This window comes from Corvus kubaryi, unplaced genomic scaffold (assembly GCF_017639235.1).
Source record: "Corvus kubaryi isolate FWS band 111438036 unplaced genomic scaffold, C.kubaryi_AGA036_p1.0 64827, whole genome shotgun sequence".
NCBI lineage: Eukaryota > Metazoa > Chordata > Aves > Passeriformes > Corvidae > Corvus > Corvus kubaryi.
In genome coordinates this window covers 1-17,552 of record NW_024581543.1, presented here as the reverse complement: position 1 = coordinate 17,552, position 17,552 = coordinate 1, and the positions used below count along the sequence as shown (strand labels likewise).

The 17,552-nt window shown below is 42.1% G+C and overlaps 1 protein-coding gene across 1 annotated transcript; it reads left to right on the top strand.

Moving 5' to 3' along the window:
* Nucleotides 1-698: 698 nt before the first annotated feature.
* LOC121672670 (protein phosphatase 1H-like) lies at nucleotides 699-17,041 on the top strand. The gene is made up of 3 exons (XM_042045406.1): nucleotides 699-944; nucleotides 9,619-9,963; nucleotides 16,922-17,041. Exons 1-3 carry the CDS (start codon nucleotides 699-701, stop codon nucleotides 17,036-17,038), a joined length of 708 nt encoding a protein of 235 aa, XP_041901340.1. The 3' UTR covers nucleotides 17,039-17,041.
* The last annotated feature ends 511 nt before the right edge of the window (nucleotides 17,042-17,552 follow it).

The window sequence follows — 17,552 nt, the reverse complement described above, 5'->3', positions numbered from 1 at the left end:
TTGGCTGTTTAAAGCTTGTACTGAGCTCTTAGTGCTGGTTTTTGCATGCCTGCAGCTCAGTGCAAATCTTCTGTTTTCTACAGGGCAGATGGGACAGATGGTTTGAGGTAGGCTTCTGGGGGCAGGGGGTTACGTTGTGCGGTACTAGAGGGATGTATTTAGTATGCATCGCTGTATCACTGTGGTACAAGCAAGCTTGACTTGCCTGTCAGAGACAAAGTCTTTCCTTCATATTTGTGTCATAGCATTTCTAATATATGCCATTTGAACAGACTGCCTTTAGCAGTAACGGCTTTGTAGTTTTATAGCAGGTATTTTGTTTGTGCAAAGACTTGGAACTTGACAGAATGCACACTCTTAGCCAGCAGATTCATTATTTATAGCAGAGGGTGACAAGTAGAAAAGCAAATGGGGGTCTCATGTTTCAGCTGGGAGGCATACGTGTTATCAACTTCATCCATAAAGTAGTCTCTTGTAAGAAAAGGTATGGTATGCCTAGGGGTGAAATATGCTCATGGCACCCTTGGTTCTTATTCACATAGTTCTGCAGAAAATGCTTGTTATGTCGTGTGTGTGTACGGAAATAAGCAAGTATGCCCGTGTGTATGTTTGTATCTGTGTAAGGCAGTCAGGTATTTTAATTCAGTCAGGACTTGCAACACTGCTGGTCTCTGGTTCCCTACATCTCGAGTCACATTATGAGATACAGATGGGGGCTTCTGTGCTTTGCTAATCTGGTCTTTGTTTTCTTTGTTTTGTTTTGCTTTTTTCTTAGGGTAATAAATGCAGGGAAGAGCACGCACAATGAAGATCAAGCCAGCTGTGAAGTCCTCTTTGTCAAGAAAAAAGCTGGAGGCAGTAATTCTACACCAAACAAGAACTCTTCAACAAAACGGAGGTCATCACTGCCCAATGGAGAAGGTCTCCAGCTGAAAGACAATTCAGTAAGCAAATTTCTGTATCTTGTCAGTGGAGAAATACAAAATAAATACAAAAGGATTGTGAGAATATGGCACTAAAGGGTGTTTTCTGAATATTTCATATATTTTCTTTACCTCTTACTAATTATCCCTGTTTAAATGCAGAACACTTCACTGTTTTTTTCTTAGCTCTGATATTTAATTTTTTGCATTGAAAAATGCTCCTTGCATCTAAGATATTTTAGTTTAAAGATGGGCAAGGGGATGCTCCTGGATTTTTCTTTTTGTTTCGTTTCTGAAATATAATGTTGAGAAATTTGAAGATGATGAAAGGGCTGGAGCACAGCACAGCCTGTGAAGACAGGCTGTGAGTTGGGGTTGTTCAGCCTGAAGAAGAGAGGCCTCCAAGGAGCCATTGGACTAGTGATCCAGTACCTAAAGGGAGTTGGAGAGGGACTTTTTTCAAGGGCCTGTAGTGACAGGACAAGGAGTAAGGACTTCAAACTAATAGAGGATTTAGATTAGATATTAGGCAGAAATTCTTCGCTGTGAAGGTGGTGAAGCATTTAAACCATTTGCCCAGAGAAGTTTGGCCAGGTTGGATGAGGCTTTGAGCAGCTTACACCTAGTGCAAGGTGTTCCTGCCAATGGCAGAGGGGTTGGAACTAGATCATCTTTAAGGTATCTTTGATCCCAAACCATTCTATGGTTTTATAATTTACACAGATGCCTCATGGTGCCACAAAAACACAGGTCAACCTCCATCTGCTCTTTCTAAGTTTCTGCACTGTCTTGTAGGCACACTTCCGCTACATGGAGCTCTGTGGACACTGCGTTAGGAGCTTTTTTCCCCTGTGCCTACACAGGGCTCCGATAAAGACCTATGTGAACCATATAGTCTGTTAAAATGGGTCTTATATCTAAGCCACTAAACCACATCTTCAGCCAATGTTGGAAAGATACCTGTGTTCTCTAATTTAATGAACTACTAAAGCAGGAGAATCTTTTGGTTTATGCAGGTAGGGCAAGGTCATCCAGCACACAGAATTCAGTGATTTTTGCAGACTATAGCTTCTCTCATTTGTGTGAAGTCTGACGTATGTCATACACTTGTTACTGGCAATCATCTGCTATTCTTCATCTGTCTTGTTTCCTGACTGGCTAATTACTTCATCTGCTCTTTAAGCATGAGCTCAGCCTCCAGCAGTGATTGATAGTGTATGTTCAATTCCAGCATTTCACCATGTAATACTAAATGCCCTGTCTGAATATTTGAGTCAGACAATGTGGACATGCTGCATTCCTGCTGCTGGAGAAGATACGTTGTCCCTAAGCAATAATTAATTTTTCAGTGGACTGTAAGTAGCCTTTCTTGGTGGTTTGAGGTTTTTTGTTGGTTGGTGTGTATGTCTGTTTTAAATCACATGGTGATTAGCAGCCTGCTTTGGTCTCTCCCAGAATTCCATGGCTTAGTACACCTGATGGCTGCAGGGTTCATTGGGGTCCTGAGGAACAAGCATTCCTGTTGTACTGTGTCCCTCCCCACCTCTTGTTCCTCCAGTTCTGTTTCATACTTCATTATTGTTGCAACATTTTCAAACTGACAGATTCTCAGGGTTTGGAAATGTCCCTGTTCTTTCCTCTTCAAAACCTTTTTTTAAATCACATTTCAGTTTCTGTGTGCTGGTATTCCTCATTGTATTCAGACAGTCATGATTTCTTTTTTCAAGTACATTTTTGCAAACTCCTGGATAAAGAATAATGCCCCAAACTTGCTGGGACTAAGCGTTCTGCATACAGTCATGCAAGGCAAAACAGAATTTGTTTTAATAAGCTGTGGTTTTAAAAGTCTTTTCTACGAAGTCCATGCAACTGCCTGCTGTTGGTTCAGGAAGGTGCTTGGTTTCAGGAGTGTATTTAACTTTTGTATGTATTAATTATGTTTAATGAAGCCACATTTGGCCACAGTACTTGTTTGTATATAGAAAACACAACAAGATAAGCACCAGTGTCCTTGGTCCAGGTGATGGGTTTGTTTGACACTAAGACTATCACTGTGCCATGCACACAGGCACACTGCAAAGACCTTCGTGCACACACCAGCCTGGGTACACACATCTTGATGCCGTGCGGAGATACGAGGTTTGGTCTCATGCCACGGTTAAGTTCCAGACTTACTGTGTGAGATATGTGGTCAAGTGCCTCTGTGTCTGGGATGTGGGTGAATGTAACTGGGCTAAATTTGCCTGCTTTTGTGTATTTTGGGGGCTTGCATGGGACATAAAAATCTTTGTAGCATTGTTTCACAAAGCCCAATTAACTTCCAGTATCAAAAGCTTCTCAGGAGCAAAAGCCATGCACTGCATGGTTAATCAACTTCCTCAGAAGGAACTTTTTTCCAACTCTTGCATAGTTAATAAGATTAGATTGCATTAAAATACAGGGATCTAAAATAGTTTTGTTACTGGAAAGGCATCTTACCTAACCTTGATGTTATCCATTGTTACAGTTGTAGTACTGTTATAGCAATGTAGTGGTAGAGTTAGTTGTTTAGAGTTGTTTTTAAAAGCGGTTCTTTTTATCCATTTGAAATTTCATGATTGTCGGTAAATACCTCCTCAGTAAATATCTGCTTACACAGTGTTTATGAGAAGTCTCATGGAATGTTCTAATTTTTCTTTCTCTCTTCACTAGTGTATTTCCTAGTTTGATTCTGCATCTTTCATCTTGATTTTGAAACAGCCACTCCCTTTCAAGTTTCTTGAGAGAAACAATTTTGTTTCAAATTTTCTGTTCTTGATTCTATTTCTGACATATTTTGACCAGAAAGGAGGATAACATCTAAAGTCAGGAGCCAGCTGTTCCATATAATAGAGTATACTGTTTTCTAGTTATTTGTTGTCTTGTTCTTTATATGTTCTCTTCTTATCGACAGATTTACTTCTGTTTTCTACATGGCACTGGCATAAGTGCTGTCACACTCATTATTTAGTTGTGGAAAACCTATGTTATTAGACCACAGCTTGTGTATTTAAATTTGTAGTATATTTTCCCAAAACAGGCATCCTGGAGAAAGTTTTCTACTAGAGGGCAGTCTTACACTAGCAGTTAGTAGGATTTTTTTCCTTGCTACATCTTTTGTTGGTTGAATATATCTAAAAAGGCAGGGGGGGAAAGCTCATTTCTATGATGTGTCATATTTTGTTTTCATATTTTTATACTGTGAGGTATAATACCCCTCAAATAACACTGTTGGCAAATATTTTTTAAGGAGTGTATGAATTTTGTGTTAAATGTGATGAGGGTGCAACTTAATTTGTGTGAATAAAATTTAGAAATACTGACTTTAGGCACTACAGTGAACGATAGACTATCATCCCAGGAAATACTTAGTAAGAAAGCCAGAGATTAAATACTGTAAATGCCTCATAGGGAAATCCCACTGTAACACACAATCTGAAATTGTCTCTATGTGGTGAACCACTTTTGCAGAAATACTGAAGGAAAAAGAAATGAGGGAAGTTTATGGAAAGGAAAGAGTTCTGTTCTTGTTCTGTTTTTCAAAGTGTGGAGCACAAGGGAAATAGGTACTGAAACTGTCTCTTCATTTAAGAGTCCTTTTCATCATCCTCAGATTTTTCTTTTTTTCCACAGAACCTTTGAGAGTGCCACATACCATCTTTGTTTTATCCTGCTTTTTGGGAAGTTTATGAAACATCAGCTACATCTGAGACTGTGTGATTATTTTTGTTTAATGCTAACCATTAATCCAGCCCTGTGCTTTGACAAAGTAGCATAGGGGAGCTGGAGATCCATGTGTTGTCCACACAAGTTGAGTGCCACTATCATGGACTCTCCAGAGCTTCCAGAGGTGGAAAGGAGGGGGTGGTAGGCCAGAAATGCCGAAGCGAACATTTCTTTAACGCCAACACACAAACAAATCCCAGGAACTCTATTAAATAGCATAAACATGGTTTTCTTCTTGAAAGGGTGGGTAATAAAATCAGCAGAGCAGTGAAAGGAAAGAATCTTTAAATTCAACCCTAGTTAAGTAATTCTCTCCCCTTCTCCCCCACCCCACTCCACTGCTGCTTGATTAATCGTATCTGCTGTCGGTCCCCATTCAAGAACATTCATGTTAAATTGCACATCTTTTTCACTGTTTTTAAATGCCTTTAACTATGGTGTACCTTCATGATGAATGCCAAAAACCATCAGCAAGCAAAATGGAAATCCTGTGCCAGGATATTGTCATAGTGACGATCAGGCTAAAGGACTTAATGTGATGCATTATTAATTGTCATTGTAATGTGAGGATATATAATTACTAATTCTGTAGTTTTCTATGCCACAAATCTGGGATGGTCTATATGTTTTGTGTGACACAAGGCTGGTAGCCTACCACAGGCAGCTGAACATATCGCTGGTAACATGAGGAGGCTTTTCTCTTAGGATTAGGGTGGCAATTGCTGGCCCAGTTCAGATTTTATGAGAACTCAAGTTGCTCTCTTATGTGTTTCGAGAGTGTAGTTCATATCTGGAACAATAATAGTCAGGGTAGGTTGTAGTTTCCAGAATAAATCTTTAGTGGCAACATGATTTATTTGCCTGTTTGGAAGTAGCTCCGTAACAACAGTCTGAAGGTTTGCAATGTAAGACTACTGTCTAGCTTACCTGAAAAGCATGTCCCAAATTGATCACTAGGTATTGCTAAGGTTTTTCCTTTTTTTTTTTTTTCTTCATATCATTGAGCTCAAACTATGTGTATATATATATGCAATTTCTCTCATGATTTCTCGTCGGTTGCTTGACCCAAAACTTTGCATGTCTTAATTATATTTTACAATTGCAAAACCCAGGAGACTGCTGAACCTTCCTGAAAGCTAGGTCAGCAGTTGAGGAGCCTGAAGCTTATTAAATTTCCTAGTACATTCTGGGAATTAATTGTAAGGTCAGTGCAGTGAAGGATTTGTTTTCTCTTCATGTTTCTGTTAGCTATTCAGCCTGTTGTTAGGTTGGAATCTTTTGAATGAAAATCTGAAATAAATCACTGTGGTGACTGACCACAGTCCTATTTGAGGACTCTGCCCAGTTAAAAGAAGAAATGAAGATTGGTATTTGAAAGACAACTTTTGGCAGAATACTGCCAGTGCTAATAAAAGTAGATGTCTTGTTCTCAGAGTTTGCAGAATGTCAGTTCTTTTCAGGAAGAAGTTCAAGCTCCCAAATGTAAAAGAGAGAGAACAGCAATGCATATGCACACCAAAATAGGTAATTGGTTGGTGGCTGCAAAGGTCGTCTCAGCTGTGAGAGGAAAAGCAAGGACCTTTCTGTGCATTTTGCCTCATCTGCATGCCCTGACTGCTGGCCCTTGTTTGTTCTCTGAGTCATTGCTTTAATTACATCATATTTTTAATTCTCATTGAATTGGTGTGGTTTTGGGGAATTAATTTCTTTCAAATAGAGGAGCTGGTTTTATTCTTAGGGTGGGGAAAACGAGTTTGTTTTTTTCTTCGTTTTTTTTAGACAGCTAATAGGTTGTCTGTGGTTTTCCTCTTTGCTAGGTGAAAAGTAAATGAAGCTTTGTAGGAATACACAGAAGTTTTTCAAGACTAATATTTAGGTTACAGTAATGCCTGCAGATCCCAGCTGAAGTCAAGGCCCTAGAGCATCTCACACAGAATGTGTGTATGAGAGCAGCATTATGGTAGTCATCTCCCCTGAGTGCTTAGAATACAGACTTTCCAGTTATCTAGGGTGCTTCTGCTGTTGCTAGGGAGAAATAAATCTACTTTGGAATGAGATGAGCATAGTCTGAAAATGCAGGAGTTTTTCTGTCTGCCCAACATAAGGGCAATTTAGAGAACTATCCTGGAGGTGGGTAGTGTAGATGTCTGAACTTAGCTGAACTGGTAGCAACGTCCTCTTTGTACAAGAATTACAAGTCCAAAAAGCGCAAGATTAGTGAACCACCACAGCTGATGTGACCATGCCACAGTGACATGTGTCAGTGACAGTCTGAGAATACAACTCTGGCCCATGTGAACTTCTTTGTCCAAATTTGTGCCACCCATTGGCTTAGAGGAAATAAGTGGCAACATCTCAATTTCAGGTTTTGTCATGGGCTGTTGTTCATTTATTGCTTTAAAGTGTCCCAGTCTCCTCTTTATTTAACTCCCAGACTTACATGAGGCTTGTTCAGTGTAGGACATATCCGGAGTTGAGATCATAATTATGAGAGTAAATTGTGTTAATAACTGTTCTCCTTTATCTTCTGAAAAGCTGTAACACAGACTTTTCCGGGGGTTTGCTTTGGAGAACTTAAGAAAATGGAGTGTGGGTCAAGCTTGTTCTCAATTGTAAGTTTCTGTTCCAGTTTGGGGGCAGGGGGAGAACAATGATAAAGTATCTTCTTCCTTTTGGTGGAAGGTAAAATATTTCAATCTCAATCAGAGTTGAAATGCCTTGGGGTTTTTTCCCCCCAAAGACAGCACATTTCCAAAGGAGTAGCAACTTTAAAGGACATGAGGACAAAAACTGTGGAAGCATTATACATGGTGCATCATAACATGGAGTTTGGCCAGGGAGACAAACTCTTAAGAAAAGAATGGGAGCAGAAGTGGTTTGATACACAATTCCCAGGAGGCACAGTGTTGTCATTTTGAATAGTTTCAGTTTTGAGCTGCAATACTTTCACTTTGGAAAACTTGCTTCTGTTGGCAAAATACATTTTACATGAATAGCAATCTATTTATACAAGCAGGTTTTTAAATTGCTAATCCTGTTAGCCATTAAAAATTACTTATGCAGAATTTTACAGCCAACTGTTGTAAGAACTTGGAGAGATTCTGAGCCCAGAGCAAGGTAGTACAACTGCCAATCCTGCCTTCAGGGGGAAGTTTCACAACAGGTTTTTTTATGAATTTACCAGGCTGGATAAGTGGGGGGAAGAGAGGAATGGGGCGGGGGGGGAGGGGGTGTCTGGCTAAGGAGCTGTGTTCAGAAATGTGGACACTTGTTGGTTTTTCCAGGAACCACTAGGATGTATCCTGTGTGATCCTTACTGTGGTAAGTAAACAGTACTTTAGGACAATACTCCCTTATCACAGCATTTCAGTAATGAAGTGAAGAATGCGTGAGAGACTGATGAATTCCTCCTCTTGGAGGAGCTCTCTGCTGTATGGATGACTATGCTGTTGATGCATTGGTTAAGAATATGTTTGAACTTTACCACATCAGCAATGCTGTATGCAAAAAAAAACCACCTCGACTTTTATCCAATTTTATGATCATGGCACCTTAGTGGAGCAGCTGGAACAGCAGAAAGAGATTCTGAGCCCAGTGGAGCAGCTGGAACAGCAGCCCTGAGATTCTGAGTAAAAGGAGTTGCAGTTCACAGCCCTGTCCATAAATTTGGAATAGGCAGTGCTTTGGGCATGAGGTGCTGAGATGTACGTGGTACCTAGACTTTATGCTGATCTGTAGTGTAAAGGAGCAGTGTTCAGGTGAACAAAACAAATCATGTCTGTCATCCTAAATTAGACCACAGTCAGTGCGACATGCATATGTAATTTTGAGGTTCTTTGACTGCAGTGAGATCTAGGTTATGCTTTCTTATTACGAGGTATTTTACGATATTATAGCCTCGTTCCTGTCCCTTGCAAAATTGTTTCTTTCTAAATCTGTATTAGTCCACCCACATCTGACTTGCAAGGCAGCCCCACTAACAGCTGTTTCTCCATAGCTGGGAGAAGGTGCAGGATTAAAAGAAACGGAGGGGAAACAAGAGACAGGAAAGACTCTTTCCCCATGCTGCTGCCTGATATGCTGTCATGCAAAGATGGGTATCATCACGCCTTAAATGCTTACCCGAGGATTGCTAGGTGAACTTCTCTTCCCCAAAAAAGTTGAGATTAAGATTATGGCTTCTTGGTATCTTCCAGGCATATTGGAGCTTGTGATGCCCAGAGCTACTTTGCTTCCAGCCCTGGGTTAATGCCCTAAGTGATAGGTACCCCACCATCTCCAGTACTATACAGGAAACTTTTTAGGGGAGTGTGAAGAACTAGGCAGTCAACATAGAGGCTAGAACAAAATGAAGTGCAGCTGATCCCACCTGTGTCTGTCATCCTCGAGGACCTCTGTGCAGGTGCTGTTTCCTGGGCTGGCACGGGCAGGGAAAGCCTGAGTCGTCCCATCTGCCAGCATGGATGGACCTTATCTACCAGTTGTGGAAGTAGGGTTCACATCTTGTTGCTGGATGTCAAACTGAGGTCCTTTGTCTCATGCCTAGTAAAAAAAAAGAAGGTCTGTCACAAAAGTATCAGGTGCTGTTTTGTGTAGAATTCTGGTCTTTTGTGGTGGTAGGTCTATCATATATTCAAATGCTATTCTACAACCTATGATGGCTGTAAGATAAGAAAGATTTTAAGTTCAACCTTTTTTTTTCTTGGACTTTTTTTTTAAGAGGTTAAGGAAAAGAAAAAAACATGGTGGGGATGTGTGGTAAAAATACGCATTTCTTCTTTCTACCGGAGTTGTACTGACACTGGGTATTTCTGCATTTCAGAAAGAATGTAGCCTCTGGGAAAGTTACCTGTGTTTCACCTGCTGCCTCTGTGCCACCAGTCACCCTGCTCACAACTGTGTGACAGTGACTATTTCTTTTCCTTCCTTTTCTCCCCTCTTGCTTCTCCAGGACACAGATGGGATCAACCTGTACTACTGGTCCCTGTTTGATGGACACGCTGGGTCAGGGGCAGCTGTGGTCGCTTCCAAACTGCTGCAGCACCATATCCTGGGGCAGCTGCAGGAGATTGTGGACATCCTGAGGAACACAGCCGTCCTCCCGCCCACCTGCCTGGGAGAGGAGCCTGACAACCCATCCACCAACAGCAGGACACTGACACGGGCAGCCTCTCTGCGCGGTGGTGTGGGAGCCCCAGGCTCGCCCAGCACCCCTCCAACACGTTTCTTCACTGAGAAGAAGATCCCACATGAGTGCCTGGTTATTGGGGCCATAGAAAGTGCATTCAAAGAAATGGTATGTATGTCTCAGGGCTATGAAGTCCTTGTTGTTTACATTGAGTCACATGACCTGGAGAAGATGAAGATTTAGATTTTTTCTTTTCTTTGTTTTTTTCCTTTCATTGCTTTAACACCATCTGAGTGTGAACAGAACTGTTTAAGAGCCTCCACAGCTTACCAGGTACCCTGTGAGGCAGGAGCTGCATCTTAACTCCCAGGCAGCATTGTGGCAATGTTTATTAATTACTTGGCATTTAGATGTATGACACTCTTATTTTTAATTTTCTTCTCCCCCTTCTTTAATGAGATAAAGATCAGTATTGCATTACAGTGCAGATTTCAGCATGGGCAGTTATTATCAGGCTGAATATATGGGCATGCGCTTTACAAAGCCTCGCTGCCCTACCAGAGCAGCAGCAAAGGCTCCCTGTCCAATGACCCGTAGTTCACACTGGTGTTGGAGTAGTCACTGTAGAGTGTCTGCAGCTCTTCAGTGAGGCAGGTTTTGTGGGTGAGTGGGGCATGAAGTACATTCCTACCACCCACTTGTGTACAGCATGAGCAACTGTCAGGAAATCACAACCCTATGGAAACGGAATATCCATCTATTTCCCTATGGAAGCTGATTTTTTTCTCTTCTGTAATTGATGTAGCTCCTCCACATCTTCCCCCTTCACTTCTCCACGTTATTAAAAGTCATTCTTTTCAGGCAGAGCAAAGGTTTGGCCTGCCAGCGAGTACGTGTGGATCAGGTCTTGGGAGGTCTGATACTGTTCTTGTTTTCTTTTTTAAAATTTTGTTGATGTAGTTTTCAGAAAAGCCTCTTATTTGAAAAGAAGGACTGTGAACTATTCAGTGTTTCCCAGTGGTTTTATTTGTTGTCTGAAAAGAAGTATCTGATCATTGTTTTTCCTGATGTATGTGAATTTTGTTCAGTACATGCATTTAATTAGAGACTGCAATTGTTGTTACAAGTAGTACTTCACTTTGAGTTCTGAATAACAATTATCTTTTGCTGGATTGTTCTTTCTTCCCAAGGATGTGCAGGCAAGCAGATCCACCAGCTGGGTTTGGACTTGCAAGTGGGCAGGTGCAGGAGCAGCATTCATGGCCATGGCTTAGGCATACTTCAGTAGGGGGTGTGCGGGCAGATTTATTCACTATGGGTAGTAGGCTCAATTTCTGCTAGATGAAAAGAAAGAGGAGGATGTAGGAAAATCCATCAGTTTAGCACACCTTTTCAGAAAGAGAGGACTAGATTGTTCCCTTCTTTGTTGAGAAATGAGGGAGGAGATGACCATGCCCATCCACTGCACCCTAGTGGATTCAAAGCATGCTTAAGAGGAACACCAATTTCATGCGTCAGTTGGTGTAATTTTGAGGCCAGAAGAGCGCCAGGCTCTGAGAGCGTGACATGATTCTCTCCTGTTGAAACTGTCTCCAGGTGCAGGAGAGATGAGAAGTGGAGTTTCATGAGACTGGGCAGTGAAGGTAACAGAGCATAGAAGATCTGTATCAAGTACTCTACCTCTCCTGTGAGAGCAGCATGTGTGGTACCTGTTGCTGCCTTCCTCCATGTGTCTGAGTGATTAGGGCTGTTATTGCCCTGCTTTGTTTTGACTTCACATCTCTGGTAGGTATTCACACAGACGACCATCTCAGCTTATGTTCAGAGATCTGACTGGTTGTGAGGGCTTTTGTGGCTAGAGTATGACACATGCAGAAACCCTGGGTAACTCACTCCAGTTACAGTGTTTAGGTATTCCTTGTATAGCTCATACTAATCTGTTCTCTCTGTTTCTAAACTGAACTAAACAGAACATCTTCCTCCATGTGTCTTTGTTCATTTGCTACAGATCCAATATCTTCATTCCCACTTGCTTTATATTAGAGGGTTGAAGTTCATCATCTGTCTTTGATAAACAAATGAGCACCACAATGCAATGTAATTTCAGCATTAAATTTTACAAGAAATCTTATAAAAATGGTCCAATTAAGGAAAGCAATAGAGAATTGAATTGTATCTACTTTAAGCTCTGGGGTGAATCTTGCCCTTTTAATTGGTTTAGACGAAAGAGAGTTTTCTTTCATCTGTGTAAGGGAGCAATTCATAAAATCAACACTTCTGTGTCTCATCTGTGCTTGCAATATTTCATCTTCCTCCTGCCTCTGTTTAACTTCCTGATAGCTTATACTCCTTTTAGTCTTTGCATGAAGACTTTGGGCCTCTTCCACAGCACATTGTTTAATCAGCCCTTGTTTGTACTGGAACTGGATGTTGTTGAGTTAGGTCAGTGCAGTCGAGATGTGCAGTGTGTATAAGGGTTTTGTGCCAGCAGAGTGTATCGGTTTACCTGGCACGTGGTGAAAGCTCAAGCTTCCTGGACACATTGGCAAACTTCTTGGTGTTTTTTCCTGAAATACCCATTGCTGCAAAGGAGTCTTATGAACCAAGTGAAAATAATGAGTAGATGAAGATACCTTTTTTTAAAGAGTCCAACCTGACAGGTTTATCTAATGATGGCTTTGTCCCCTTTTCCTGGGAGCATTTAGTATACCCTTATTTTTTTCCCCAACTTTCTTTTGAATTCTAGTTAAGATCTCCCTGGTTTTGCCTCAAGTCTCAAATAAAATGCAATTCATGGCTTTCAAAAGGCTTTTAAAAATTATTTTTCCTTCTTTTGGTGTGGTTTTCTTTGGACAGTTCTTGTCTAACAGCTACATGCAGGAAAACCCTGTGGAAAGCTGATACAGATCAAGTCAGTGCCTAACTTAGATATTTAACAATCAAACTGTCCCCATTTTGAAGTACATCTATATGGTGTTTTCTGTGTTGAAACTGTGATTAGCAAGTTTGTGCTGTGTTTTCAGATAATTTAGTGCCCTGTCTAAAAAACAGTAAATGTCAGTAATTGCCAGTATCACAATTGTTCCAGTTAAAAAGAAATAACTAAGCTCAAGTTCTGAAGGTGTCATAAGTCAAATCCTCTCATTTTCATCTGTTGAGTTTTAAAATGTGCATTTATAGATTCAGTTCAAAGGAGCCAGGAGGAATGCTTCCAAGTGTAGTTCCATACTGGACAGAAATATCAAATTATAGTCGTTTCCCTGTATTTAACCTTGTATACATGTGTGATGTATGTATTTGCAAGAAAGTTTAAGGGGAGAGAGCACCTGTTGTACACTGAACCCCATTTAATTTTAGATGGGAAAAAATGGCACAGAGCTAGTCTGTGTGATTTATTGGAAGGTATAAATTTGCATTCGTTGTATGATGATTTTCTTCTTTATTGAGATTTTTTGACTTAGAAAAAATCTAGACAGATGCTTTTTCTAGATTGGTGCCATTTTAATCAATTGAACAGTCTTGAGAGAGCGGCATGTGTTGTAACGATTCTCTTTTTTAAAAGTTTCTACTCATATAACCAGTAGAAGTGAGAGTTTAAACCGAATTACAAGCATTTGATATAAAGCATGCCAGGAAGTTAATTTTGTGTGTATGCCTTCTGAAAGGTTTTTTTTTTTAAGCAGATACCTAATACTGTTAACACTGCTTTCTGTCATAGCAAGATTGAGATCCTGGAGGAAAAGCCCCTGCTCTGAGGATAAATATAGATGAAAAGAGTGGGGGAAGAGTGTGGCCAGCAGGTTGAGGGAGGTGATCCTCCCCCTCTACTCGGCCCTAGTGAAGCCACATCTGAAGTGCTGTGTCCAGTTCTGGGCTCCTCAGTAGAAGAAAGAGAAGGGTTACTGGAGAGGGTCCAGCGGAGGGCAGCAAAGATGATTGAGGGGCTGGAGCATCTCTCTTACAAGGAGAGGCTGAGGGAGCTGGGCCTGTTTAGTCTGGAGAAGACTGAGAGGGGATCTCATTACTGCACATAAGTATCTCAAAGGCGGGTGTCAAGACAATGGTGCCAGACTCTTTTCAGTGCTGCCCAGCAACAGGATGAGGAGCAGCGGCCATAAACTAAACCACAGTAAGCTTCCCCTCAACCCGAGGAAGAACTACTTCACACGGAGGGTGGCAGAGCCCTGGAACAGACTGCCCATGGAGGTCATGGAGTCTCCCTCTCTGGAGACATTGCAAATCCACCTGGTTCCTGTAGGTGACGCTGCTTTGGCAGGGGCTCGAGTAGATGGATGATCTCCAGCGGTGCCCGGTGGCGGGGAGCGGCGGCCGCTGCGCGCAGCGTCCGCCAGGTGGCAGGAGCCGCCCGTGCCGGGGCCGGGCCGGGGCCGGGGCCGGGGCTGTGGCCGGGCCGGCCCCGCCGTGGCTCCGAGAGACGGTCACCTCTTGTGGGGACCCCGAGCGTGTGCTCCGGGAGCCCGGCCCGAGCCTCGGCCAGTCCCGCGGCTGTCCTGCCGCCCCGCCGCTGCCGGGCTCGGTGCAGAAAGCCGCCCTGCTCGCCCTCACCTGCTCGGTCCGTCGCGGTGTCCTCTGCAGGCTGTGCTCCGCCCTCCCGCATCCAGCACCGGGGAACGGGGACCACGCCTGGGGCAACCCTTGGGAGTATCTGCCACCACATGTCCCGGCGCGGAGGGTTGAGCTTCAACTAAATTGGCTGCTTCTTCGGCAAAAAAAAAAAAAAAAAGGAGCTTGCTCTGAAATAATGGAAAATGAGGAAAGCTTTGTATACACTCTGTCTAGAAGGAGCCCCTTTACACCCGTAAAGGCTTTAGAGGCATTCTGGGGCTTCTGCCCATGTTTGTACTACTTTCCCAGCACTGCTGTTGTAAAGTATTTCATTAAAAGCCGGTGTCTGTACATCAGAACGAATTGGTAGCATTGGTGAGCTTCATTTTATTTTGCTTTATTTCTCCCCCTCAAATCTTGTTGAGTTGTCAGAAAGCCTTGCCCTCTCTCCTTGCCGCTGAAAAAGAAAATGTCAAGCAAAGTATGTAATATCAAATTATACACGGCACTGAATGTACTCTGACAAGTCATGGTAGTAAATTGAAGTTCTAGATGGGAGAGCCCAACGACAGCAATGATTCGAGAAAACCCAGTACACAGATCTAGTTTAAATCAAAGAAATTCTGAAAAAGAGCCCCTAAGGATTATCCATCTTCCCTCCTATAATAGATGCTTCTGAATTCTGCTTATTGCAAGAAATAAATTTTGGTTTAGGCATTCCAGCACTTGCAAAGTGTATGTATGACAGTGCTGAAACCAGATGAGGAATTGCACATTGTTTGAAGGTCTTGGAGGATATTATGAACTGTGGAACTGAAGGGTTCTTAAAATTCCTGCCAGTGCTTGGAAAATCCACTGTAGTATTTGTAAGTTTACATTATTTTGATGGTTAGAAATGTCGGCTTCCTTTGAACTCTTCAGCTTAATTTAAAAATATATAGAAACCGTGGGGAGGAGAATACAGCTCCATGGCAAGATTAGATAAAAAGGCCTTTATAACAGGCCCATGTCTGTGACCGAAGGTTCTGCAAGATATGATTTATATCTTGGGAGTGTTTTCCTCCTGGTCCTCACCACCATCACCACCCCCGCTTCCCCACCAAAAAGTGGGTGAGTGCAGTAGAACCCGTGTTCCTGTGGCAGCCACGTGCAGTTTCCACACACAGCTGAGGATGGCCCTCTGGGACAGCACCTTGGCACTGTGTTTGTGGCACAAATGGGATGTGCGTGCATCGGCCAGCGAGGAGTCACGTTATTTGGGACCAACACTTCAGCCCACCCACTCAGGACAGCGCCCGAGCGCTGCTGAGCATCCCTACTGCTGCTCCAGGTCACCTTCTTCCCCTGAAATTTGCAGGAGACAAAGCGTGGGACAGGGACCTCTTCAGATTTTCTATCAAATTGCAGCTGTCACGGTTTGCATTTGTTGTAGTGCTTTTCTTCAGATAAATTTAGCTCTGAAATAAAGCTCTAAATTCCATACCTCAAGGCATGAACAATTTGAGCTGTTTGCTGCTCAGTGCAAATATGAAAATGGCTGAAGTATAGGTCTGTGCATATGCACACACACAGAGGCAAACATATATTCATAATAAAAACCACATAAAAGTAGCCAAGGTTTAGCTGGAAAAGATCTACCAGTACTTGCAATGGTGACGTTAAATGATGCTCCCTGTTTGAATCCAGTGTTATAAGGACAGACCAGTTGGAAATTGGATTTGGTTCTGGACACAGGAAAGAAGGGTAATTTGTAGCATGTTATTACCTGAAACTAAACTACAGACAGCAGAATTTATTCATTGGCATACACTTCAACGTTTGTTTCAAATGTATGCATGAAAGTAGCTTATTTACTTATTTACTCTATGTTCTCCAAGTTTTCTTGAGGCACTGTATGTGTATGTGTATATGTGTGTGTTTATTTATATAATTTTTTCTTTCCAGGACTTTATTGATTGTTGGTGATAAGTATAATTTGTGTCCTCCACTTCTGTGGAGGACTTTTTAATATTTCTTGCACTCAGAATCAGTTTAGCATCCACTCATTCCCCATGTTTCTGAAGGGTAGCCTTGTGGCATGTGTATCTTGCTGTTGTTCCTAAAGGCGTATGCCCCACAATCCTAGCATTCCTCTAGGGGACCAGGTATTTATTCATGTTGTAGCTGGTCTCATTAATTATTTGCTGTCTATGTAAAGCACTCTCCAATTATACCACCAGGTACCTGTTGTTAAGCTTCATTTATCTTTGCCTTCATTGTGCTTTTGCCGTCGCAAATTCTCTTGCATCGCTGAGAGATGCTGTTTATTCCCTAGTACCTGATGTTTTACAGTCTCCTGACCTGATTTTCCCAAACATCTTTACAAAAAGTAATAGGTACTCCTCAACTTTCTGTTCTTCTTCTAGCTCGTGTGACCATAGCTGCAAGAAAAGACAGCCAGTGGGACATACAATTTAATAAAGACTATTGTGTTTTTATTCTTGTTGTATTTTTATTATTTCATTTTCTCAAACATTATTTGCAATGCTGTCTTTATAGATCTTGTTCTCTTTTCCCACAGGATTTGCAAATAGAGCGAGAGAGGACCGTGTATAACATTTCTGGTGGCTGCACAGCCCTAGTGGTTGTGTATTTATTGGGGAAGCTTTATGTGGCAAATGCTGGTGATAGCAGGTAAGTGTGTTGTCTCTCCGTCTAATCCTTTACCCCAAACTCCCCAGGCCTGGTGTTACCGAGTTCCTTAAAAGCAGCCACTATCACAAGATTCTGTTTCTTGGCTGGACACTTAGCACTTCTCGCAGAAATGCATGCAAGTGCCAAGGATAGAGTTCCAGTATCTTGAGCAGTGTTTGCAGTCAGGGAAACTTCTGGTCCTGTAGCAGTTTCTGAATGACTTGATGTTTGCAGAGAAGTGGAAAGGTGCTAAAAAGACATTGAAACAGAAGAGATGTTGGGCGTGGAGTAGAATTGTGTTGAACACTGACAAGGTGACTGCATCCAGAGCAGCTGGTAGGGCTGTATTTGTTCTGTAGGAAGTCCTGTGTCTCTTGTTGCCAGGCTTAGTCTTGATAGGCCATTTGGCTTTCAGATTTTCATGAAATTGAAGGTAGTGATCAGTAAGCAAATAGCTGCTACTCTTGCGTTGGGGGCAGAGGAGAGGGAGACAGACTATCACAGTATAGGTTTTTTGC

Excerpts from the sequence above, each read along its gene's own strand:
- LOC121672670 (XM_042045406.1), top strand. The coding sequence starts at position 699 with ATGAGATACAGATGGGGGCTTCTGTGCTTTGCTAATCTGGTCTTTGTT. Across the intron at positions 945-9,618 it reads TCCAGCTGAAAGACAATTCA|GACACAGATGGGATCAACCT; the intron begins GTAAGCAAATTT and ends TTGCTTCTCCAG. Across the intron at positions 9,964-16,921 it reads AAAGTGCATTCAAAGAAATG|GATTTGCAAATAGAGCGAGA; the intron begins GTATGTATGTCT and ends CTTTTCCCACAG.